The following is a 26,575-nucleotide window of genomic DNA, read 5'->3' on the forward strand; positions in this document are numbered from 1 at the left end:
TTAGTTATTTAAGTAATATAGTTCTAGGTTTAACACACTGGTAACTAGTGATAGCTTGTTGCTGAATCTTTCCATGGTGGTGGTGGTGGTTTAGTCGCTAAGTCATGTCTCACTCTTTTGCAACCACATGGGCAGTAGCCCACCAGGCTCCTCTGTCAGTGGGATTTTCCAGGCAAGAATACTGGAGTGGGTAGCCATTCCCTTTTCCAAGGGATCTTCCCCATCCACGGATTGAACCTGAGTCTGCATTGCAGGAGGATTCTTTACCAACTGAGCCACCAGGGAAACCCAAGTCTTTCCATAGGCAAAACCAAAGGGAGCGATGATTCTATAACTTTCCCACCAAAAAAAAGGAAACAAACCCTAAATCACAAAGAAAAAGACAGGAGTGAATAAAAAAAGGTAAGATAGTAAAGAACTTGTAGTTTATTTGAAAACAGCATTGTTTTGCCATTCTCATGGTCTTTTGAAACATTTTGAACAAAAGCTCCTTTCCAAAAAGCAAGTAGAAGAATTTTTATCTTTTCTCAAGGTCAGTTGTTTGTAAATAAGGTAGTTGGTTCATATTTATTCTTGATATCTTGTTCTGTCATCTACGGGTTTCTTTCTTTTCTCTCCCCACACCGAAAGATTCGTGGTGCCAATCGACAGTCCTATTGCATATTTTCTTCCAGATAGCTCACTCTGTCTTCACTTGAAGTTACTTGCTGTATTAGTTCCAATTAGTCACTTAAAGTGTCAAACAAGTTGGGCCTTTAAATAAGATGTGATAGAGTATCTTAATTTTAACTTTTATACAATTATCTTTAGTTGGCCTGTAAAACTCATTTTTCTCCATCTTTTGAAGTACCCACAATAATATTTCAGACGGAATTTGGAAGGCTTGTCTGTCAATCCTTCATGGTATCAGACTGTAGAGTCAGCAAGAACTACCTTTCAGAGGAGCTAAGGGTCCCTCTGCTGGTGAGTAATGAGAATTCTCCCAGCTCAGTGGGTGGCAGGGGTTCAAAGCTGCGAAAGGTTGAGAAATTTCATTCTGTATTATGGCCTTGAGTGTTAACCCTGGACTGAGGTAGTTAATTGTTTCAGGCTTTTCTTTCAGTTCCAATCAGTGGAAGGTTCTGGGCTGTGTAAGCATGTGCTCTGGAACTGAAGACTGGTGAAGGGATCCTACTGTCCTAATTTGCTCTCTTTAACGTTTCATCGACCCTGGACAACCTTCGTATCTGTCCTATATATTGAATAAGTTGCTTTAACAATGTTAAATTTAAAACAGCTTTTGTGACTGTTTTCCTTATTGCAAATAAATTACTGTAGAACATTTAGAAGATAAGGCAAAAGAAGAAAAGAAAATATCATACCCCATCCTTAGTTTAGCCCATTAGACACTCTTTGATTTATATCCTTCCAGTGTTTCTTGTTTATAGAAATAATTTTTAAGTTAAATAGTTTTAGAACAAATTACTTTGTGCCCCTCCCTGATTTTTTACAGTTCCATTGAGGTAAAATGGACATACAATTAAATTCATCCATTTAAAATGTACAGGTTAATGAGTTTTCATAAAAATATGTATTTGTGCAACACCATCATAGTTAGGGGCTTCCCTGGTGGCTAACACGGTAGAGTCTGCCTACAATGCTGGAGACCTGGGTTCAATCATAATTAAGTTTTAGAACAACTCCATAAAGTTCTTTCATTCCTTTTAGGAGCTGTAGTCTGCTTTGCAGTTGTGAATATTATTCTTTTATTTGAAGTATCTTTTACAACATCATTTTAATGACCCTGGTATTGTTTCGTATAGTTATACCATGATGTACTGGACAATTAGGCCACTTTGTTTCTTAGTTTCTTTTTAGTAAAACATTCACCATAAGAAAAATCCTTATAACTAAATCATTTTGTACATCCATTATTATTTCTTTAGGATTAATTTCTAGAAGTGGAAGTGCTGAGTCAATGGTTATAATTAGCTCTGTTATGAAGCTCTGTGTTGTTCAGTTACTAAGTCATGTCTGACTCTTTGTGACCCCATGGACTGCAGCATGCCAGGCTTTCCTGTCCTTTGCTATCTCCAGGAGTTGCTCAGACTCACATCCATTGATTTGGTGATGCTGTCTAACCATCTCATCATCTGTTGCCCCCTTTTCCTGCCCTCAGTCTTTGGTCAGAGCATTTTATCTGTCTGTTCATGGTTACATATCTAGGTCTGAGAACAGGATCCAGCACATAGTATGCAACTCAGGAAATAACTGGTGAACGGGCTGAGTACCTGTTGCTATATTGCATTCCATCAGAGAGATGCCAACTTATGCTGTTGTCAACAGTGTGTGATAATTTAATAGAATGTATTTCTGTTAAGAATAATTTTAATAGAATGTATCCTAGATTTTCCAGGACAGATCTACTTAAAAATATTCTGTCCTGTTATCCCATTGATCCAAGGAAATATCCCAGGAATTCTAATATTTTGGCATCCAAATGAAATCTCTTAGGTTTTCCTGTTATACTCACACAGCCATACCAAAAACAAAACCCCCCAAAACTCTTGTCAAACTGTAAGTTTTGTTTTTTGGATAGAAAATGTTATTTATTTTTGTCCCAATCATAAAAATTATAAAAAGTGGCAAATATTTCAGACAGTTTTGAATATTCAAGGTAACACAAAATTACTTCAGGCTTATTTCTTGAACAGTTTTGGGAGCCTTCGCTATCTTCATTACTTTTTCCTGGCATGTTATAATTTTACATTATAAGCCACTGTCTCCATCAGTGTGGAACATGTATTTCCCTTTTTCTAAAAGAGAAAAAGTAATGGATTATATACACTTAAGTATGTTAAAATAATAAATGTTATGGTATTTACATTTTTCCACAATAAAAAATTGCAACCCCTCACCAAGAAAGAGGGTATGAGATCAGCTGTTTTTCAGAGTAATCCAGGGGATCAGGATTAGGATCCTTAGGAAAACCCAGATCTAATCAAGTTTCCCTAGGGGATTGCAAAATTATTCCCTGAAACTGAAAGGTCATTGTCATCTGCTGCTTCTGGCCTCTTTCACAAACAAACAAAAAAAGAATGCCACTTAAGTTACATAAACTCAGATGCTTATTGCTGAGAGGGCTGTTAGGAGGTCAGAGGGCAGCCCTGTGTTAAGTACCATCTTCGCTTTTATCCTTCCTGCTGAGGCTCAGGCAGCTTTGAGGTGCCCCAGGTGGGGGCAGCAGAGTGCAGCTGGTTGCTAGAGAAATCACCCCGAGGCATCTATTTACCAGTTAAGAATTAGGAAAGGAAACCATACTATGACTTAAACATTTTTACTGGTCAGAATTCAAAAGATGTCAACATTTCCAGCTGCTAAGGATGTATTAGACAAAAGCAAGAATAATTTTGATATCTATGAAAAAGTAGTTTGCGATGAGCTGTTCAGAAAACGTAGAAATTTCATTGTCGAAAGTCCTTGAAGCCTTTCCGTTTTCTTTTCCTTCCTGTGTCTGTGTCACATTCACTGATATCTGGAGAGGACGAGAATACAGAGTTGTGGAAGGCATTTCTGTTCACGTGGGCATCGTATAACTTTAGGTCCTTCGGGGAAAGTAATTCTTGGCAGACATTCCAGGACCATGTATAAGTAGAAAAGGTGTCATAAAAGGACTCATTTTTACTCTCTATTCCAATCAAATCTCCTCGAATCTTCCGCCAGAGGTTTAGCATTTGTTTCCGGTGCTCAAGGGCAATTCCCAAGTTATAGGTGTCTGTAGCTCTCTTTACCTGCAGTGAGAGAGAAGTAGTTTATAGTAGTTACCTCAAAATATCTTTGGTTTCTGGACTGCAATTCTAGATACCCCAAAGGTTATTTTTTCAAGGTTACTTGCAAGTCACTGAATTTATATATTAGGTAGTGCCTCTTGAGGACACATGAGTTAGGAGTTGATGGACAATGAAAATGTATTACTTAGGAGTAGTGAGATATTAAGAAATTTTATAAGAATTTAAAAACACGGTAGACTAAAACAAGGAGGAAATGTGGGATGGAGATGGGCTCTTAGTACAACAGAAGTGACAAGGATGGCACTCTGTCCAGCCTAGGGCAGGGAAGGAGAAGATGCTGAGCTAAGGAGGTCCACAAGAAAAATGAAATGAAAATAGTCGTGTTCGACTGTTTGAGACCCCATGGACTGTAGCCCTCCAGGCTCCTCTGTCCATGGAATTCTCCAGGCCAGAATACTAGAGTGGGTAGCCGTTCCTTCTCTAGGAGATCTCCCGAACCCAGGGATCGAACCCAGGTCTCCAGCATTGCGGGCAGATTCTTTACTGTCTGATCCACCAGGGAAGCCCAGAGGTCCACAAGGATTTGATTAAATCTAGGGAGTAGGTGGCCATGGGAAAGTATTCCAGGGAGAGGAGATAGCATTACAAATGCCCCAAGGCAACTCATCCCAGAGCTGGTAGGGGAGTCCCGGCCCTAGGGTATCACTAAAGAGTTAACTTTGAGGAGAGGCAAGTCAGGGGTTGTTGCCATAATCAAGCCCTAAGACTTGTTCTCAGTGAGGTTGGGGAGAGCGCTTTTGTCAGGGAAAGTCATGTTCTAGCGAGACACTTTTCTGTGGGAAGTGCAATGGGACCCTCAGTTGTGTGGAGCAGAAAATACAGTTGAAATACGCTGCCACTGCCGAGAGGGAAGCATTCATTTCTTAAGCAGGACAGTGACAGGTTGGATCTTCTTAGGACCCGTTCTCCACAGCAGCTGTGTGGAGAACAGGTGCTGTGAGGAAGGGATAGCAGGTTGGAAGTTGTTGTCCAGGTAAAGCAGGGCTTCAGTTTAGGCAATAGCAATATGATGGAATGAAGGGGACAGATTTGAAAAATCTTTAGGAGAATGGGAGTAGCCAGATTTGGTGATTAGCAGATGTGGGGAGTGAGGAAAAAACATAACTTAAGGATGGTTGCCAAATTCAGACTTAAATTGAACAAAGTGGGGAAAACCACTACACCATTCAGGTATGACCTAAATCAAATCCCTTATGACTATACAGTGGAAGTGATAAATAGATTTAAGGGACTGGATCTGATAGACAGAGTGCCTGATGAACTATGGACGGAGGTTCATGACATTGTACAGGAGACAGGGATCAAGGCCATCCCCAGAAAAAGCAATGTCAAAAAGTATATGGCTGTCTGAGGAGGCCTTACAAGTAGCTGTGAAAAGAAGAGAAGTGAAAAGCAAAGGAGAAAAGGAAAGATATACCCATTTGAATGCAGAGTTTCAAAGAATAGCAAGGAGAGATAAGAAAGCCTTCCTCAGTGATCAATGCAAAGAAATAGAGGAAAACAATAGAATGGGAAAGACTAGAGATCTCTTCAAGAAAATTAGATTTACCAAGAGAACATTTCATGCAAAGACGGGCTCAATAAAGGACAGAAATGGTATGGACCTAACAGAAGCAGAAGATATTCAGAAGAGGTGGTACACAGAAGAATTGTACAAAAAAGATCTTCATGACCCAGATAATCACAATGGTGTGATCACTCACATAGAGTCAGACATCCTGGAATGTGAAGTCAAGTGGGCCTTAGGAAGCATCACTACGAACAAAGTTAGTGGAGGTGATGGAATTCCAGTTGAGCTATTTCAAATCCTAAAAGATGACGCAGTGAAAGTGCTGCACTCAATATGTCAGCAAATTTGGAAAACTCAGCAGTGGCCACAGGACTGGAAAAGGTAGGTTTTCATTCCAATCCCAAAGAAAGGCAATGCCAAAGGATGCTCAGACTACTGCACAGTTGTACTCATCTCACAAGCTAGTAAAGTAATGCTCAAAATTCTCCAAGCCAGTCTTCAGCAATACATGAACCGTGAACTTCCAGATGTTCAAGCTGGTTTTAGAAAAGGCAGAGGAACCAGAGATCAAATCGCCAACATCCACTGGATCATTGAAAAACAACAGAGTTCCAGAAAAACATCTATTTCTGCTTTATTGACTATGCCAAAGCCTTTGACCGTGTAGATCACAATAAACTGTGGAAAATTCTGTAAGAGATGGAAATAGCAGACCACCTGACCTGCCTCTTGAGAAGCCTGTATGCAGGTCAGGAAGAAACAGTTAGAACTGGACATGGAACAACAGACTGGTTCCAAATAGGAAAAGGAATACGTCAAGGATGTATATTGTCACCCTGCTTATTTAACTTTATGCAGAGTACATCATGAGAAATGCTGGACTGGATGACACACAAGCTGGAATCAAGATTGCTGGAAGAAATATCAATAACCTCAGATATGCAGATGACACCACCCTTATGGCAGAAAGTGAAGAGGAGCTAAAGAGCCTCTTGATGAAAGTGAAAGAGGAGAGTGAAAAAGTTGGCTTAAAGCTCAACATTCAGAAAACTAAGATCATGTCATCTAGTCCCATCACTTCATGGCAAATAGATGGGGAAACAGTGGAAACAGTGTCAGACTTTATTTTGGGGGGGCTCCAAAATCACTGCAGATGGTGATTGCAGCCATGAAATTAAAAGACACTCCTTGGAAGGAAAGTTATGAGCAACCTAGACAGCACATTAAAAAGCAGAAACATTACTTTGCCAACAAAGGTCTCTTCTAGTCAAGGCTATGGTTTTTCCAGTAGTCATGTATGGATGTGAGAGTTGGACCATAAAGAAAGCTGAGCACCAAACAATTGATGGTTTTGAACTGTGGTGTTGGAGAAGACTCTTGAGAGTCCCTTGGACTGCAAGGAGATCCAACCAGTCCATCCTAAAGGAGATCAGTCCTGGGTGTTCATTGGAAGGACTGATGTTGAAGTTGAAACTCCAATACTTTGGCCACCTGATGCGAAGAGCTGACTCATTTGAAACAACCCTGATGCTGGGAAAGACTGAGGGCAGGAGGAGAAGGAGATGACAGAGGATGAGATGGTTGGATGGCATCACCGACCCAATGGACATGAGTTTGGGTAAACTCTGGGAGCTGGTAATGGACAGCGAGGCCTGGTGTTCTGTGGTTCATGGGGTTGCAAAGAGTTGGACATGGCTGAGCAACTGTACTGAACTGAAGGATGGCTCCTGGCCTCAAGTCTCAGTGCCTAGGGAGATGGTAGTGTGGAATCCTCAAGGAAGAGCCAGTTTGATGTATAAGATGATGAGTTTGCTTTTGGACGTGTCCAGCTTGATATGCTGTGAGACAGCAGGGTAAACATGCTCAGCAGGTAATCAGTGAGCTGAGGCAGTACTGGAAAGACGTCTAGGCCAGTGACAGTTAAGACTGATCAGGCATTTAAGTGGCAGCTGAAACAAGGAGAATCAGAGTGTAGAAAGATTGAGGGTAGGAATGGTGTTTTTTATTTTGTGGTATCTCCTAATCTCAGAACCTTGTTAACACTGGATAAATATTTACTGAACAAATGAATGTGTATAATAAGAGCAGTAAGATGAGATTAGAAAACTAGGAAATATCAAGACTTAAGGAACTTAAATGTCCACTGACAGATGAATGGATAAAGAAGATATGGGTTTATATATATACAGTGGAATACTATTCAACCATAGAAAAGAATGAAATAAGGGCATTTCCAGCAACATGGATGGACCTAGAGATTATCATACTGAGTGAAGTAAGTCAGACAGAGAAAGACAAATATTATATATCACTTATATGTGGAATCTAAAAAGATGATATGGATTACTTACTTACAAAATAGGAATAGGCTCACAGACATAGAAAACAAACTTATGGTTACCAAAGTTTGAAGGGGGAAAGGAGGGAGGGGTAAATTAGGAATTTGGGATTAAGAGATACACACCACTTGATAACACCAAGGTCGCAGGTTCATTCCCCATACAGGCCACAGGAGCAATCCTTTTTGGGGCTTCCCTTGTAGCTCAGCCGGTAAAGAATCTGCCTGCAGTGCAGGAGACCCAGGTTCAATCCCTGGATTAGGAAGATTCCCTGGAGAAGGAAATGGCAACCCACTCCAGTATCCTTGCCTGGAAAATCTCATGGACAGAGGAGCCTGGTGGGCTGCAGTCCATAGGATCACAAAGAGTTGGGCAAAACTGAGCAACTAACACTTACTTACTTACTTATTTTAAGGACTTCCCTGGTGGCTCAGATGGTAAAGTATCTGTCTACAATGCGGGAGACCTGGGTTCGATCCCTGGGTCGGGAAGATTCCTGGAGAAGGAAATGGCAACCCACTCCAGTACTCTTGCTTAGAAAATCCCATGGACGGAGGAGCCTGGTGCAGGCTACCGTCCATGGGGTCACAGAGTCGGACACGACTGAGTGACTTCACATATGTAAAATAGATAAAAAGTAAGGACCTATTTTATAGCACAGGGAACTATAATCAATATCTTATAGTAACCTATAATGGAAAATAATCTGGAAAAGAATATATTTATATGTGTATGTATAACTGAATCACTTTGATGTATAGCTCAAACACTGTAAATCAACTGTACTTCACTATAGAAAAAAAGGGTGAACCTCAGGAAAAAGAAGAGAGAGGAAAGACACAGAGATACACAAAGAATTGAAGATGCAGTATTGTAAAGGCTAAGAAAGTGAAAGTGTTAGTTGCTGAGGTGTGTCTGACTCTCTGCAACCTCTTGGACTGTAGCCCCCCAGGCTTCTCTGTCCATGGAACTCTCCAGGCAAGAATACTAGGAATGGGTAGCCATTTCCTTCTCCCAATTCTTTACCATCTGAGCCACCAGGGAAGCCCCATCGTAAAGGCTAAGGAAGTAGAATGTGTCTCGGAGAGCTTGACCATTAGTGTCAAATGCGGAAGGGAGCTGGCATAAAATAAATACACCACAGTTTCTTTCTGGGAGACAAAATTTGCTAAGAAGTGAGGGCAGAAAAGCAGACACGCAGCACAGAGTTGTGGTTAAAGTGTGGATTCTTCAGAATCCAAGTTACCCATGCTTTTAATTCTGGTTCTGTTACTTTCTAGCTGTGTGCCTTTGGGCAAATCATGTAACCTCTCTGTGCATAATGATAAAATGACAAGGAGTAACAGTGCCTAACTCAAAGGTTTGTTGTGGTAAGTAAATGAATTAGAACCTATAAAGCACTTGTAGAGAACTTATAGAGCACACTGCCTGGCACCTAGGAAGCATAATTAAACTACTATTACTATTATTCTTTTAGCTGCCATAATAAAGATGCAGTCAATCATCACAATTCCCTTCCTGAGTACACCCCTCACTGTGACTGCTGGTTTACTACCTTAACTAGTTGATGTCTCCAGTATGAAACAAATGAATGCCCCAGAAATGATGATGGGTTCAGCTCCAAAGGCGATTGTTGTTTAGTTGCTCAGTCGTGTGTGACTCTTTTGTGGACCTCATGCACTGTAGCCCACCAGGATCCTCTGTCCATGGGATTTCCCAGACAAGAACACTGGAGTAGGTTGCCATTTCCTTTTCCAGGGGATCTTCCTGACCCAGGGATCAAACCCATGACTCCACATTGTCAGGTGGATTCTTCTTCCCACACTGAACCATGTGGGAAGCCCCCAAAGATGATTAGCAGGATAAATTATACAATTTGAACACATTTGGTTACAGAGCAAGAAATATCATTACAATGGATGAAAATGAGAAATGATCTGGTCTTAAAGACAGAGAACAGAAAAAAAAATCTTGGTTTTATGGTTGTAGTGTGTATGTGCTCAGTCATGTCCAACCCACTGCAACCCCATGTCCATGGGTCCATGCCCACTGCCAGGCTCCTCTGTCCATGAGATTTTCTAGGCAAAAATACTGGAGTGGGTTGCCATCTCTTCCTCCAGGGGATCTTCCTGACCCAAGGATAAAATTGGTGTCTCCTGTGTTTTCTGTATTGCAGGCAGATTCTTTACCGCTGAGCCACCAGGGAAGTTCTATGGTTGTAGTGATGAAGTGGAAAGCATTTTGGTCAATGGTTTCTGGGAAGGCATTAAACAGTGGATACTCACATGTGGTTTAATAGCAGCTGCATCAGCCACTGTCCATTTCTGCTTTTTCTTGAGTATTTGATCAATGGTGAGGATATCACTTGGGTAGCCTGAGGTAGGGTCAACAGGTTTTATATTTGCTGCCTTTATAAACATTTAAAAAAGAAGGTTAGTAACATATTTTAGTTGAATTGTATAACAAAGACAAAATACACAGAAATATACTGTATTATGAAAGGGTGTGTATATGATTTATAAGATTATTTCTACACCACTTGTCAATTGTTTCAGGGTACCTGGTATAGTGCCATGTGTAAATGGGCATCGAGCAAACTCTTTCTTAATAGTGAAGCCTAGTCATAAGACAAGTATAGACCAGAGGATGGTTTATGTTTGGGATGGATGTAGGGAGTAGAGAGGCACCAACTCCATCCTCACTCAAACTTCCAAAGCACTGAAAATGACTGTGCCCGCCACAGAGCACAACCTGTACTACTTCCAAAATTCTCACAGGGAACCAGCCATCTGTTTTACCCTGTTCCTGGGCTGCTGAACAGCGTTGCTGGAAATCATACAAATATTCAGATTGCTTTCTTTGAAAATGTGTACGATCCAGGCTCATCCAGGTCCTCAGGACTGCCTGACATTACTTTTCTTCATTTTCAGCTCTTACAGAGGCTGCTAGAAAACCAAACCTTTAAACTCCCTTAGCTAATGATCTTGTCTCTTCAAGTCTATCTGACATGAATTCTTTTTGCTCTTCTTTCCACCTTAGGATTTCTCTATCCTTTCACTCATTTCTTCCTCCTTCCCTCTTATATGTGAGAGTTTTTCCTAATTTTCAAGGTCTCTTTGTGTATCTTTATTTATTCACCTCCCTCCAATTTACTTCTTTCCAGCACTGGTTTCATGGGTGTATGGCCTGTGTAAGTACACAGGGCCTTGTATTTAGAAGGGCCCTGAGTTTGGTTTAATGTTTTACGTTGCTGTTTTTAAATTTTTAACTATTTTTGGACAAGGAACCCTATATTTTCATTTTGCACTGGGCCTAGCCAGTCATGTAGCCAGTCTTGCCTCTCTTCTACATCCTCAAACAACTTCAGTTTCTCTTTAAGCAGTGGTTTTCAGCTTTGGCTGCATAGTGGAACTTTAAAAAATCCTGAGGCCAGGGCCTCATTCCCAGAGATCTGATTTAACTAGGCTGAGTTGTGACCAGGGCAGCAGGACTGTAAAAGCTCTCCCTGGGGGTTCTGTTGTGCAACCAAGATTGAGAACCAGAGTTCTAAGGGTTCTTCCTCCTGGCTACAAAAGTGCTCATCTCTTACATCCTGAAACAGATTTTTATAGACTCTGATTCTCCATCAAGCTATAGTTTCATGTTTCTCTTCCTGTCACAAAAAGTTAAATTTTTGTAGGAGGATTTGATCCCCCCCTCCCCACTGCTCCTTTGCATTATCAGTTTCTGAAGAGGCATGATAAAAATCTTCCACTGTGATTGTGGATTTGCTTATTCATTTAATATTTATTTTTACCATGTATAGTGCCTTAAAAAGTCTAAAGCTAATCCTTATTATTCTGTTAAATATCACCTTATTTGTCAATTTGTTAGGTATATACAGATTCAGAATAGTTTTATCTTCCTGATGATCAAAAAAAATTTTAACTGAAGTATAGTTGACTTTCTATATTAGTTTCAAAGGTACAAACAGTAATTCAACATTTAATAGATTATACCCCATACAAAGTTATCATAAAGTATTAGCTATACTCCCTGTATTGTACACTACATCCTTGTAACTTATTTTATATCTAGTGGTTTATCCTTTACCTATATCCTTTACCTATTTTGCTCCTGTCCTCATCCTTCTCCCTCCTGGTAAACTGTTTTCTGTATCTGTGAATTTGTGTCTGTTTTATTTTTGAGATTCTAAGATTTTAAGATAAATAGCATATTTATCTTTATATTTTCCTTAAATTTTCTCCCCCCAACATATGGATAACAGCTTATTTTGATTTGTATTTGCCTGATATATCTTCTTCTGTCCCTTTATTTTCAAGTTTCTGTGTCATAATTTAGGTAAAATGATATATATCTTAAAACTACTTTAAAAAAATCAGCACCCTTTCTTTTAAACTTGAAAACAATTCTTTCTTCCTTCCTTCCTCCCTTCCCCTTATTATTTTTTTTTAAACTGGTGTCTTTAATCATTTCTTATGTTACTGATATATTTGGATTTTTATGCCTATTTTGTTTCGTACTTTCTATTTTCCCATGTTCTCTCTTTTTTCTTAATTTTTTTATTCCTCTATGGTTTGGCAATATTCATTTTAGTTTTTACTGATTATCTTCACACTTTTAACATTTACCATTAATGCAACAAATTATAGATTTAATCTATCATAAGCCTCTCCCCAAACAATAAAAAGAACTTAGCTTTCATTCTGAGCACCACCCTCTTCATCTTCCATGTTAGCATGGTGTAGTATTTTAGTTCTTATTGTCTGATACTCTCCAAACCAGTACTTCTTTTTTTATTTCAGTATATAAATGTTTAATTCTAATTGCTTCTTTGGGTTTTCATTTTCCCAGGTATATGTAAAATTTAATAAAATGTGTATGCTTTTCTCTCTTTTATCTCTCTTATGTCTTATGTCCCAGGTGTTTTCCAGCTTTTTGGGCTTGGGCAATCTAATATGGAGAGATAACATCTCAGGATAGTTTTAATTTGGATCTTTTACGAAGAGTGAGACTGAATACCTTTTTATGTTTCTAAGAACTGTCTGCTCATATCTTTTGCTCATTTTTATATAGGTTTTTTCTAATCACTTTGAAGCTCTCCGATATATTAGAAAAGTTAGCTCTTTGTATTATGAGTTGCAAATGTGACTTTTCTTGCCATGTAGAATTTTTAAATTATTTTTTATTTTTTGACTGTGCCACATACATGCAGAATCTTAGTTTCCCAACCAGGGATCGAACCATGACCTTTGCAGCAGAAGCATGTTGTCTTAACCACTGGACTGCTAGGGAAGTCCCTGAAACTTGAAAGTTTCATTCCTTGGTTTATTTTATTTTTTTTATTTTTAATTTTTTTTTCATTCCTTGGTTTATAATCAACATTTATATAGATTAGAATTATAGTATTATACATTTTTTCAGCAATTTTAATGATTTGTTTAAATTAAATGACATACTTATTGTTGTTGTTTAGTTGCTAAGTCATGTCCAACTCTTGTGATCCCATAGACTATAGCCTGCCAGGCTCCACTGTCCATGGGATTTCCCAGGCAAGAATACTGGAGTGGGTTGCCATTTCCTTTTACAGGGGATCTTCTTGACCCAGGGATCAAACATGTGTCTTCTGCATTGGCAGGTGGATTCTTTACCACTGAGCTATGAGGGAAGCCTTGAAATATTTATACCTGGACTTTAAATTTAGGGACATGGCTATGGAGTCTGGTTTGAAATATCATGACTGAAAATATTTGTCATTAATAAGCACATTACTAGTTCTGTTAAGTTACAACTTAAAAACCTAAATATTGAACTGATATGACATAATCCAAATCTCACCTGTGTTTTCCAGTCTTTTTTATGGAAAAAATAGTTCTCAAAGAAATTCAGAGGCTCCTTTCTCTTCAGCATTTCTAACTTTTGTATGTCTTTGAATGGCTTTCCCATTACCACTCCATCCACATTAGGAAACAGTGGAAAGATGGGTATTTTTGAGTATGGGCTATCTGAAGGAGGATTGCACTCTGAAAAGATAAAAACTGGTATCATGAAAAATGTAAGAAGAAATTCCCATAGAAGACATAAATCTGGTGCCTAATTTGCTCTTTGCCTATTCATCTCCTCAGTGGCCCTGCCACCCCTTCTTCATTCTCCTGCTCCCACCATCCCACCCATCCACAGACTTACAGCTTCATCCAGGTGTCTAGGGATTCAGGTAAAATGTACATTTGTTTCAAACGATATCTGTGTGACAGACCAGTCACTCAGAATAGGCTGTGGCCCTACTCTTAAAGCACTTGGCATCTAGTATTTATTTCTGACCAGTAACATACACATACATCTTTTACAACAGTGGGGAGAGGACAAATGACCCTTACTTTTGAGCTCATCAAGAAATTTAAATAAATCCTTTTCTTTCATTATTGCAATCCGAGCAGCATTAGCGAAGGCAGCTGTGCTTGAGCTTGGAGGTGTGCATATGTCTGGCTTAAATCTCCTTTTTCCATAACCCATAGTATCGGGGCTCCACACCATTCCTGAGGTGGTTTCCTGGAATTTTCTTCGGAAATAGCTAGGAGAAAAAGGTAATTCAGAGATGGTTAAAAAGTGCCTGACTGTTGGACAGAAAGAAAAGGAAGTCAACTTTCAAGTTATATATGCTGAATATGTTTGAGTTTAATTTGTATAGTCATTTAATATTATTTATGTGACATTTATAGAATATCTACAGACATTTTCCACAGACCATTTGATGACTTATTCACGCAGTTTCTGGGCTCTGTCTTCCTTCCTCCGCTCCAAGACTTCCTAGTCTTGTCTAGAAAAACACCTAGCAGTTTTGATCTCTGACAAACCCTTAAGTGGTATCAACTTGACTATAAACATTAGTCATGTCTACTATTATATTATTTTGTGGTTTGTTTTTTAAAATTGAAGTGCAGCTTCTGTACAATATCATATGCTACAGGTATATAATATAGTAATTTTATGTTGGGTTTTAAAATGCAGCATTTTTTAAATTAAGAGAAATTCTCATTGTAGAAAATCTGGAAGAGTTAGAAAAGTATAAAGAAAATGTTACCAGTAATCTTATTATCCACAGATGTCCAGAGTAAATCACTACTGTAATTCTTTACAATCTGTATGTGTGTGTGTGTGTGTGTGTGTGTGTGTGTGTGTGCATATGTGTGTGTGTACGTTCAGTCATGTGTGTGAACATATTTAGGAGATATGTTACTATGCATTTTAGGTTATACATTCTTTATGTACCACAGGCTACATATGATAAAGGACTCTAATTCACAGTATAAACATCCCCAAAGGTATGTTTGGAATATCAGTGACAAGTCAGATTCCTTCTTGCTGCTGGGACAGAGATTCCTCTTAGCAGCTGAGGTAGGGATCTGGTCGCTCACTGCTGAGTGGAAAAACATGTTTCCCACTGCTTTGCTGCAGTGGGGCCTTCAGTACCAAAGTGGAAGGTCTCACAGTGTGCTGAGTGGAGGAGTGTCCTAGAGAACAAGATACAGGACCTTTCTTCTCACTACTTCATAGGTTTCTTTCTACTACAGCATCAGGAGGCTTCACTTCTCTCTGGGATGGTGATGGGGAACTTTTCTTTTCCTCTCAGGAAGAGGGAAAGAACTCTTTCTAATATCAGAGCTGCAGCAGTGGTTGGGTAGGAGATGTGCTGATCGTGTTCTGATTGGAGTCTGGTTTGTAATCAGATACTTCCTTCCCTAACCTTTTTTTAAAAATGTATTTTATATTGGAGTATAGTTGCTTAACAATGTTGTGTTAGTTACAAGTGTACCACAGAGTGGTTCAGTTATCCATATACATATTATTTACCCATTTATTAATAATAACCCATATTATTTGTTCATATTATTTACCCATTTAGGATGTTACAGAGTATTGAGCAGGGTTCCCTGTAGGTCCTTGTTGGTTACTATTTTAAACTTTTTATTTTATAGTGGGGTATAGCCGATTAATAAACAATGTTGTGATAGTTTCAGGTGAACACTGAAGGCACTCACTCATACATATACACATATTCATTCTCCTCCAAATTCCCCTCCCATCCAGGCTGCCACATAACATTGAACAGAGTTCTATGTGCTATATAGTAGGTCCTTGTTGGTTATCCATTTTAAATGTAGCAGTGTGTACATGTCCACCCCAAATTACCTAACTATTCCTTTCCCCTGTTATTCCTCCCAGAAACCATAAGCTCATTCTCTAAGTTTGTGAGTCTGTTTGTTTTGTAAATAAGTTAATTTGTGTCATTTTTAAAAGATTCCACATATAAGTGATATCATATCATATTTGTCTTTCTCTGTCTGGCTTACTTAGTATGATAATCTCCAAGTTTATCCATGTTGCTACAAATGGCATTATTTCATTCTTTTTAATGGCTGAGTAGTATTCCACTGTATATATGTACCACATCTTCTTTATCCATTCATCTATCAATGGACATTTTTGTTGCATCCAGGTATATAGTGCTGCAATGAATGTTGGATATATCCTTTCAAACCAGGTTTTTCTCTGATATATGCCCAGGAGTGGGATTGCTGGGTCATATGGTAGCTCTAGTTTTAGTTTCTTAAGGAACCTGAATATTGTTTTCCATAGTGGCTGTGACCAATTTAAATTCCCACCAGCAGTTTAGTAGGGTTCTCTTTCCTCCACACCCTCTCCAGTATTTATTTTTTGTAGACTTTTTGATGATGGTCATTCTGACTGATATGAGGTGATATCTCATTGTAGTTTTGATTTGCATTTCTCTAATGATTAACAATGTTGAGCATCTTCTCATGTGCTTCTTGGCCATCTGTATGCCTTCTTTGGAGAAGTTTCTATTTAGGTCTTCTGCTCGTTTTCTGATTGGGTTGATTTTTTAAAATTTTATTTATTTATTCTTGGTTGTGCTGGGTCTTCATTGTTGCACAAGCTTTTCTCTAGTTAAGGAAAGCAGGGGCTGCTCTTGTTGTGGTACACAGGCTTCTTTTTTTTTTTTCCCCATTTATTTTTATTAGTTGGAAGCTAATTACTTTACAGCATTGCAGTGGTTTTTGTCATACATTGAATTAGCCATGGATTTACACAGGCTTCTTGTTGTGGTGGCTTCTCTTGTTGCTGAGCGCAGGCTCTAGGACGTGTGGGCTTCAGTAACTGCAGCGGATGGGCTCAGCAGTTGCTGCTTCCGGGCTCCACAGCATAGGCTCAACAGCGGTGGCGCGTGGGCTTAGCTGCTCTGTGGCATGTGGGATCTTCCTGGATCAGGGATCAAACCTGTGTCTCCTGCATTGGCAGGTGGTTCTTCACCACTGAGCCACCAGGGGAGTGCAGGGTTGTTTGTTTTTTTGATGTTGAGCCACTTGTACTTCCTCTCCTCGTCTTGAATCCATCCATTCACAATGTTCTCACTTGCCTCGGAATATGGAATAATGCTTGCTTCTCTCACTGTAATTTAATTCCTACCAGGTTCTTGAAGGCTCATCTTTCTTTTCTTTCAAAGGAACCCCTACAGTCTTGATGGCTCTGGTGTGGTCCTCAAACCAGCAGCAGCACCAGTAGCACTGGGAACTTCCTAGAAATATAAATTCTTGGGCCTCACACAAACCTCCTGAATCAGAAACCCTGGAGTCCAGTGATGTGGTTTGACAATTGCTCTAGGTGATCTTGATGCAAGCCCAAGTTTGAAAACTGCTGTTCTAGTCTACACTTTCCCTTCCCTGAAACTCTAATCTTTATCTGATAATTATATACCAGGTTATGTTTACAACTGTTTCCTTTCTTTCCTCCTTCCCTTCCTTCCTTTTTCCTGTTTCAATCTTTCTTCACTAACTCAGGTTTTCCTTAACTATCACTTGATCTTTGGATGTCTATTCATACTTAAGAGTGAGAATAAATACTCTTTAAGGCCAACTGGAAGCTTTTTGGTGTGGTGGGTCTTACTGAGTAGGAAATTTACTGTCAGGTAACTGGTTGGAGCATTGTTTCATTAAGGGTCTTTTAACTGTGGCTGTCTGGGTTTTTTCTCTCTGTGGTTGTCTAGTCAATTTCTCTGAGAGGGGTCCTCTAACATTTTATCTGGTATAAAAGTCTAGCTGTTAATAAGACTTAGGGAAGGGGAAAGTGGCTGGTAGAGTCTCACCGTGATTCAGTAAGTGGACTTTCATGTAACCCTGTTTTCACTGATACCCTCATCCTCAGTTATGTCTGACCTCCCTGAGCCCAAACAATCTTTCTGGTAGAACCTCTTCAGAGAGTTAACTGCCAAGCAGTCACTTGGTTGTGTGGGATAAGAGAGAGGAATCTAAGGGTCAATCTGCTTCTCAATGCTACTTTTAACTAGTATTTCTATTTTGGGCTCCCTACACTTCTGCTGCCTTTAGAGGTTCCCAGTGTCTCAGTTCCTGAGTGTTTCAATGTTCTGCAGTGAGAACTGGCTTGCTTCTTGACCTGCTCTACTGAAGCCATTCAAGTTTCAGCTTCTTCTGATCTCACTAGCCTGTAAACAGTCATTCATTTCCTGTCCAGCTTCCAATTATGTGGATATCATTTTTCAGCTCTTCTTCCTGTTTTTATGCCCTCTGAAATGCTTTTACTATTATTTTAGTGCAATTTCAGAAGGGAGAAAAAGTTAAAACATGAACTTATTCTAGTATATTTAACGTGACTGCTATTTTTTTTTTTTAATTTTTACTTATTTATTTACTTTTTTTGCCATACATTGACATGAATCAGCCATGGATTTACATGTGTTCCCCATCCCGATCCCCCCTCCCACTTCCCTCTCCATCCCATCCCTCTGGGGGATGTTTTAACCCTCGAAAACTTGGTTTTCTTCCCATCATCCTTTTGAAACTGAAGTGTACTTATGATTTCTTAAACTACCAAAGCTAATTCCATCCATTCAGTCCTCATTTTACCTGGCCTCACTTTAGTATTTAATACTGGTGTAACAGATGTACAAAACAGACTTTTGGACTCTGTGGGAGAAGGCGAGGGTGGGATGTTTCGAAAGAACAGCATGTATATTATCTATAGTGAAACAGATCACCAGCCCAGGTGGGATGCATGAGACAAGTGCTCGGGCCTGGTGCACTGGGAAGACCCAGAGGAATCGGGTGGAGAGGGAGGTGGGAGGGGGGATCGGGATGGGGAATACATGTAACTCCATGGCTGATTCATGTCAAGGTATGACAAAACCCACTGAAATGTTGTGAAGTAACTAGCCTCCAACTAATAAAAATAAATGAAAAGAAAATAAATAAATAAAAATAATAAAATAAAATTGTTTATACGCATTAAAAAAATAAATAGAATGAAAAAAAAAAACAAAAAAAATTAAGGAAGAAGGTTTAATAGTGAACAGTAGCTTATCCCTCAGATATGAGATTAGGATGATCAAATGACTTCATTTACTTTGTATACTTAAAAAAACAGGTATGTATTAGTATTTTATTCTACAAATAGCAATTGTAACAAACAAAAACAATAAAAATACAAATACTGCTAACAACAACAAAAAAAATAATACTGGTGTAAAACCTATCCTGTTGAATTTCTCTGTGGCCTTGGTTTCTCGATTCCTTACTATCTTGATTCTCTTCTTCTTTTTTTTCAATTTGGCTGTGCTGGGTCTTAGTTGCAGCATGTGGGATCTTCGTTGCCATGTATGTGAGGATTAAAATAGATAATATGTATATTCTATGCTTATATACATAGTTGAAAGTGAAAATGTTAGTCGCATAGTCATGTCCGACTCTTGTAACTCCACGAACTGTAGCCTGCCAGGCTCTTCTGTCCATGGAATTCAGGCAAGAATACTGGAATGGGTAGCCATTGCCTTCTCCAGGGGATTTTCCCAACACAGGTATTGAACCCAGGTCTTCTGCATTGCAGTAGACTCTTCACCTTCTGAGCCACCAGGGAAGCCCATATACATGACACATAATGATAACAGTTAACATTCATTGAGGTCTTATGTTTGCTAAGCACTGTACCTGCATTACCAGATGTCCTTACAATTGCCCTATAATTGTGTTATAGGTATTATTATTCTCATTCTACAGGTGAGGAAACTGAGGCTGAGAGGTTAAGAATGTGATACATTTGTGTACCAATATCAGGGATTTAACAAATGTATCTGACTTGGAATGAAGTGTAGAATGTTGCACACCCTCTGTTCTACATCTGATCAAGATGTGGGACAGTATATAGAGATTACGTGTTGAGCAGAGGATATTTTACATTGTTGGTGGTATTCTGTATTTTTAGATCTCTTTAAGTGGGATAGTAGAACGATTTGAAAGAATAATGCTTTTCAAAGTAGAATGCTTTGAAAAGACTGATAATGGCAACATTTAATTTTTGCAGTACCATGATAGAACTGTATTGAGGAAATGTAGCTTCAGTGACATTTGCTGGAATAAACGCATTTGGGTGTGGGAATGTTTCCTTACCCTATTCTAAGTCTAACTCTGGCTCTGCTCCAGAGCAAACACTACTTTAGGAGGTGTGACGTTGCTGTACTTTGTCCCGGAGGACCTATCAGAGTTCCTGGAGATCCAGTGTGAATGGGAGTATCCTATATTCAAACTCAGTTTCCAAGCTCACCCCAAATCATTCCAGAACAGTCTTATTCCTCTGCACTTTTCTAGCCTAGAGTAGGAGAAGCTGAACTTTTTTTTTGGTCATGTTGCTGGACTTGCAGGATCTCAGTTCCCTTATCAGGGATTGAACCTGGGTCACCACACTGAAAGCCTGGAATCTTAACCACCAGGCCACCAGGGAACTTCCAAAGCTGAACTTTCTGGGCTACCTTAGGCTCTCAGTGGGGTCCTAAGATGGTCTGAATCAGCCACGCAGTTTCAGAACTAGGCAGCGCTGTGAGGTCTCATGTTGTGGCACATGAGCAGCTAGCTGCCTGTACACCTTCTCCTTGTTTTGGGGCAGATCTGTGGCGATGTTAGGATGTCAGGGAGAGGCAGTTGCCTTGCAGAATCCTCCTAAGTGTTGCTGAGGTCATTTTTGTTCCTTTGCCACCTACCTTACTATTTCCGATATTGCCTTTTTGGGTAAGGCTGAAGTCTCTATAAGCTTTGATAGGATTTCAAACAACAGGATTCCTGGGTTGCCAACTAAATCTAAACAGGTCTCCTTTTCTGGAACTATGGAGAGAAAAAAAAAATTCAAAATGCCTTCTGAAAAAAAATTATAAAAAGTGTTAAAGTGACAGTCATTTTACTGTATATACAATATTAAAACAAAGTTAAACTAAAGAATTATAAACAAACATTCAAAGTCTGTTCTGTTTGGCAGGAAGGTCATTTTGATTACTGAACAGACAAAATAATCATGGGATTTAAAATGAAATACTTTTAGTTCAGTGACTTCTAAGTAAATGTAGTAATACATTTAACATAAACATGAATTATGTGTTAAGGACTATTCTGTTCATCTATGAAAAGGAACTGTTGATAAACATAACTCTGGTGTGCAGGCAAACCCTTGTTACTATAGCGATACTTGAAACAGTAACTTCTGTTTATACTAAGACAGTTCATAGCTTATGAAAGGATGTCTTTTTTAAAACTGTATACAGTATCTGGAATTTGGAATGTATTTATCGGGAAAACATGATATGAATAAGGTCAGATTTTCCAAGGCAGCTTGTTAAACTCATAAACAAACCATTAGGGAACTAATAGCAATAATTTGAGTATATCTCCAAGTTGCTTAAACCTTATGTGAGAACATGTTCTGGAACCTCCAGCAGACTCTCCTGCTCTCACACTGAGGGCAGAGGTTTATTGGGGTGAGGAAGTTTTTCAGGAATAGTGAATTATCTATACACAAATATGCATGAGAGAGACGGCATTTTTCTAAAAATATATGAAGCGAAAGTGTTGGTTGCTTAGCCCATGGACTGTAGCCCACCAGGCTACTTTGTCCATGGAATTCTCCAGGCAAGAATTCTGGAGTGGGTTGCCATTTCCTTCTCTAGGGGGTCTTCCCAACTCAGGGATCGAACCTAGGTCTCCTGCATTGCAGGCAGGTTTTTTACAGCCCAAGCCACTGGGGAAGCCCAAACATTTAGAGTGCTATATGTATACATTTTTCTTTTGTAAGAGTAATACCTCCCAAAGTAGCACATGCATTTGGTAAAGAATTAAAGTAATATAAAGTGTTGGTTGCTCAGTCGTGTCCATCTCTGCAAGTCCACGGACCATAGCCAGTCAGGCTCCTCTGTCCATGGAATTCTCCAGGCAAGAATACCAGAGTGGTATATAAATATAAAAGGTGACCAAAATTTTCTACACCCCTGCCTGACTGTTCTCACTGAAGTCCAAACAGTAGTGTCTCCTGGAGAAGGACTTGATGGATTTAAGTTAAAATTCTAAAACTGTATCAATTTCCTTAGCAAACTTTGTTTTAAGAGGAGCAGTACAAAAGTAAATCACATCCCAGACTACGCCTTCCTGATTGGAGGTCTAAAGGAACACTATTTACTATGCAGTGAACTGCAACTACCTCCACTGCCATCTATTCAGCAACATACTTACCCACAGCCTTGAGGAAGCGGTTCTTATCTGTTAGCACCTTTAGAAAGTCTGAGAAGTTCACCTTCCCATCCTCTGCAACAGAGATCCAAGGATCAGAACAAGGCTATATTCACCTTCCCATTTCACATCCACCTCTATATTTTATTATTAGGCTATCCCTGAATTGTGCCCCTTTCCTCTAAAATTAAAGGATAACAAGTGCTATTGGAGTGTGTTTCAGTGAAAGGATAAAAACTCGGGCAGAGTTAGTGGAAACAAGTGACCCTTGAATTAAATGGTGACTGACTCCCATCAAGGGTGCTGCCGATTGACTGGGACACTGGCCGGTGAGTGGGGTGTGGTGGGAAAAGGTGCTGTGCTGAATACTTATTCCACACAACATACTAGCTTGGGCTACTAATCACTACTATTCAAAGAAAACACTACTTACATGCTTTAAAAAATATCAGTAAAAGTGCTGTGGCATTTAAGATTCAATATAGGTGGCTCTAGTGATGGAAGGAAGAATTATACCATTATGATTAAAACAGAAACAAAGGGCTTGGATATCCTTGGTAATGCAGGCAGATATGGTAGAGGATTCTGGGAAGAAGAAAACTAGACCTAAGTATCTTGACATAAGAGAAGTCACTTTAGGCCTAAGCCATTTTGTCATCTAAATCTGGCCACAGTGCTTGTCCTTGTAGAAGAATATGCTATATTCTAGTGAAGTGAGTGAAAGTCACTCAGTCGTGTCTGATTCTTTTTGACTCCATGGACCATTCAGTCCATGGAATTCTCCAGTCCAGAATACCAGAGTGGGTAGCCTTTCCATTCTCCAGGGGTTCTTCCCAACCCAGGGATTGAACCCAAGTCTCCTGCATTGCAGGCAATTCTTTACCAGCTGAGTTACATAGATAATTATTTTAAAGGAATGAAGAATGTAAGAACCAACAGGTATTACCAGGAGATAATATATCAATTGTAAAGACTCCCAGTTCAGTTTCTAAGGTAAAGATTAGCCCGAAGCACATTCTTGAGCTGTTTCCCAGGATCCAAACCCCCTTGAGCTCTAAACCACCAGACTACCTAGAGCCTCAGGATGGTAGATGCCGACCTTTGCTGACCATCATGACCTCCATCAACTAGAGCCTGGGCTCTATTTGACCTTTGCCCCAATTCTATGCTGCATTCTCCTTTGCTCAAGCCCCTCAATGAATAGGTATGCAACCTTAGCTTAAAACAGCTCCAGTATTGCAGTTGGGGAGAAATTGCTTTGGGAAATATCCTCAGTGTTCTCCTTACTTATTGCAAGTAATGAATCCTCCCTTCTTCTGCTCTTAGGCTTGGTTGTGTCTTTTGGCTCAACACCCAGTAAGAGGCGAGTCCAGTTTTTGGGTAACAGAAACAGGTTATTTTTGAAATTGTCAATGTCTTTCTGTTATTTCAAGGTACTCTCCAAAATGTATATTATGACAGGTAATCTGAATTTGATATTAAATACAACAGTCACTTTTGGTTTCCACACAGGCCTTTTCAAAAACTAGCCCATTTTGTAGCTTTAATTCAATTTCATAACTTGTACACATACCTCACTGATAACTTTAAAGAGAAACACATATATGTACTTTTGGCAAATAAATGAGGCTTACTTCTCATGTTTATATAGTCTGAGAAAAAATGTATTTATAAAAATCTTTATAAAAAATGGCAAGTCAAAGTACTCACGATCAATATCAGCACATCTTAATTCATTATAGACATCGTGCTTCATTAGATTCATTCCCAACTTAGCTAAAGTGCACATCATTCCATGTAAATCAATACAGCCAGTTTTATCCTTGTTAAAGAAATTGTAGGCATCTTGGAAAGCTGGGGAAATAGAATTAAGTTAGGACAGTTATTTAAGAATAAACACATATTCTGATGGAATTGGGACAGACAATACTGTTGATTGGAGGTCATGTTCTGAAAAAGCATTTACAGAAATCTGTGTACTTAATGGGCATTTCTTATAAAGGACAGTGTCCTTCCATGAGATTTGAACTAGATTAAACTACTTGGTGGAAAAGCAAAATGTAGGCAAAAGTGGCTTTTGAAAAATGTTCACACCCTAATTCCTGGAACCTGTGAATGGATTACTTTACATGACAAAAGGGATTTTGCAGATGTAATTAAGGTAGATTTCCTAGATTATCTGAATGGATCCCTTATGAAGCAAGAGAGATGTGGCAGAAGTGAGAGATTCAAAGCAGCTGGATTTGACAGGTTGTTGCTGGTTTGAAGATAGAGAGGGAAGGTGATGTGGAATTCAGGTAGACTTAAGGGACCGAGAGAGACTCCTGGGTATCAGTCAGTAAGGAAGTTGGGACCTGAGCCCTATGACTGCAAGGAACTGCATTCTGCCAAAAACCTGAACAAGCCACTATGTGGATGCTCCTCCAGAGCCTCCAGATAAAAGGCCAGGCTGGCCAACACCTTCATTTTGGCCTTGTAAGACCCCAGGGAAGAGGAACCAGGAGAGCCCATCTGACTTCTGACTTACATAGAACTGTGAGGTCTGAATGTTCTGTACAGACTCAAAGTTTTTTCAAAGAAATACTCAAGGCATTAACTGGAGTCAAAATTAGGTATACATTTTCTAAAATTAGTAAAGTGTTAGTTGTTCAGTCCTGGTCGACTCTTTGAAACCCCAGGGACTATAGCCCACCAGGCTCCTCTGTCCATGGAATTCTCCAGGCAAGAATACTGGAGATCACCAGCCCAGGTTGGATGCATGAGACAAGTGCTCAGGGCTGGTGCACTGGGAAGACCCAGAGGGATCGGATGGGGAGGGAGGCGGGAGGGGGGATCGGGATGGGGAGCACATGAAAATCCATGGCTGATTCATGTCAATGTATGGCAAAAACCACTACAATATTGCAAAGCAATTAGCCTCCAACTAATAAAAATAAATGAAAAATAAAATAAGTTGAAAAAAAAAAAAAGAATACTGGAGGGGGTTGCCACTGCCCTCTTCAGGGGATCTTCCCAACCTAGGGATCAAACTCAGGTCTCCAGCCTTGCTGGCTGACTTTATACCATCTGAACCACCAGGAAAGCCCAAAATTAGTAAATGAAGGGCTCAATCCAGAACAAGGTAGTCTCTAAGAGGCACCAGAATAAAAGATTTCATATCACATTCGAGTTTTAGTGCCTCTATGTAAAAGAGTGATTAATTCTATAGAAATTACTGCTCTATAGTTATGTGAAAAATTAACATCTTTTTCCTTTGATATAAGGCAGGCTTCTCAAGGGCTGGAACTATCTCTGACCTGTTTTTTTTTTTTTTTCTCCCAGTATTTCTGGCATGTAGTAGGCATTCATGAAGCTTAATCAACAAATACTTACTACATGCCTTCTATGTGCCAGGTGCTGCTCTAAGTGCCAAGGGTACATTAGTGCACTAAACAAAGATTCTGCCTTTATACAAATGTAATAAATAGGTAAATCAGAGAGCATGTTAGGAGGTGGTAAGTGCTATGGAAAAGAAAAAGTAACACAGGGTCGGGGGTTTGGGATCTCTAGGGATTGGGGGATACGTTGCTTGTATTAAAAGGTAAGATTTGAGCAAAGACTTGAAAGGTGAGAAAGTGGGTATCTGGAGGAAGGGAAGAGAGGGCTAGGCAGAGGAAAGAGCTGCAGCAAAGATCCTAGGGGAATGGGCCCAGCATATTCCAGGAATAGCAAGGATGCTAGCGTGCCTGGAGCAGAGTGAGCTAGAGGAAAGGAGTAGGAGAGGTCAGAGAGGTGATGTTATGTGGGGTTAGGTTTCAAAATTTATTTTTTATTTTATTTCAGATTGGTTTTAGATGTAGTTGCAAAGAGAGCACAGAGAGTTCCTGTAGATTCCTATATCATTAACATCTAACATTACTATAGTACATTTGTCACATCACAAAGCCAACATTGGTGTAGTACTAGTAACTAAACTGCACACGTTATTTGGATTTTACTGGTTCTTCCCTCCACTCTTTTCCTGTTCCAGGATCCTGTCCCACATTACATTATTACATTTAGTTGTCATGTTTTTTTGGCCTCTTCTCTCTAACAGTTTATCAGTCTTTCCTCTTTTTTTTTTTTTTTTTTCTGCTGACACTCTTGCCAGTTTTGAGGAGTGTTATTCAGGTGTTTTGTGGAAGTTCTTCAATTTGGGTTTTTCTGCTGTTTTTCTCATGGTTAGCCCGAGATTATGGGTTTGGGGAAGGAAAACCACAGAAGTGAAGTGGTGTTCTCATCATTATGTCAAGGCTATCAGCATGATTTATGACTGAGGAGGTAATGCTTGTCAGACTTTCC

The 26,575-nt window shown here is 39.5% G+C and overlaps 1 protein-coding gene across 19 annotated transcripts in view; it reads right to left on the minus strand.

The window, feature by feature from the left end:
- Window positions 1-3,300: 3,300 nt before the first annotated feature.
- EFCAB3 (EF-hand calcium binding domain 3) overlaps window positions 3,301-26,575 on the minus strand; it is a 419,723-nt gene continuing 396,448 nt past the window's right edge. For 17 of the 19 annotated variants that reach the window (XM_070479568.1, XM_070479567.1, XM_070479577.1 and 14 more), the window contains 7 exons: window positions 23,966-24,109; window positions 22,259-22,330; window positions 20,743-20,863; window positions 14,057-14,250; window positions 13,518-13,702; window positions 9,965-10,087; window positions 3,301-3,770 (listed from right to left, as the gene is read on the minus strand). In XM_070479568.1, the coding sequence (XP_070335669.1) occupies window positions 3,444-3,770; window positions 9,965-10,087; window positions 13,518-13,702; window positions 14,057-14,250; window positions 20,743-20,863; window positions 22,259-22,330; window positions 23,966-24,109 (1,166 nt within the window). In that variant the 3' untranslated portion in view covers window positions 3,301-3,443. Of the gene's footprint in view, window positions 3,771-9,964; window positions 10,088-13,517; window positions 13,703-14,056; window positions 14,251-20,742; window positions 20,864-22,258; window positions 22,331-23,965; window positions 24,110-26,575 lie in introns of those variants that run through there. The other 2 variants (XM_070479579.1, XM_070479580.1) reach the window with 2 other exon arrangements.

The sequence above is a fragment of the Odocoileus virginianus genome, chromosome 17, assembly GCF_023699985.2.
Source record: "Odocoileus virginianus isolate 20LAN1187 ecotype Illinois chromosome 17, Ovbor_1.2, whole genome shotgun sequence".
Classification (NCBI taxonomy): Eukaryota; Metazoa; Chordata; class Mammalia; order Artiodactyla; family Cervidae; genus Odocoileus; species Odocoileus virginianus.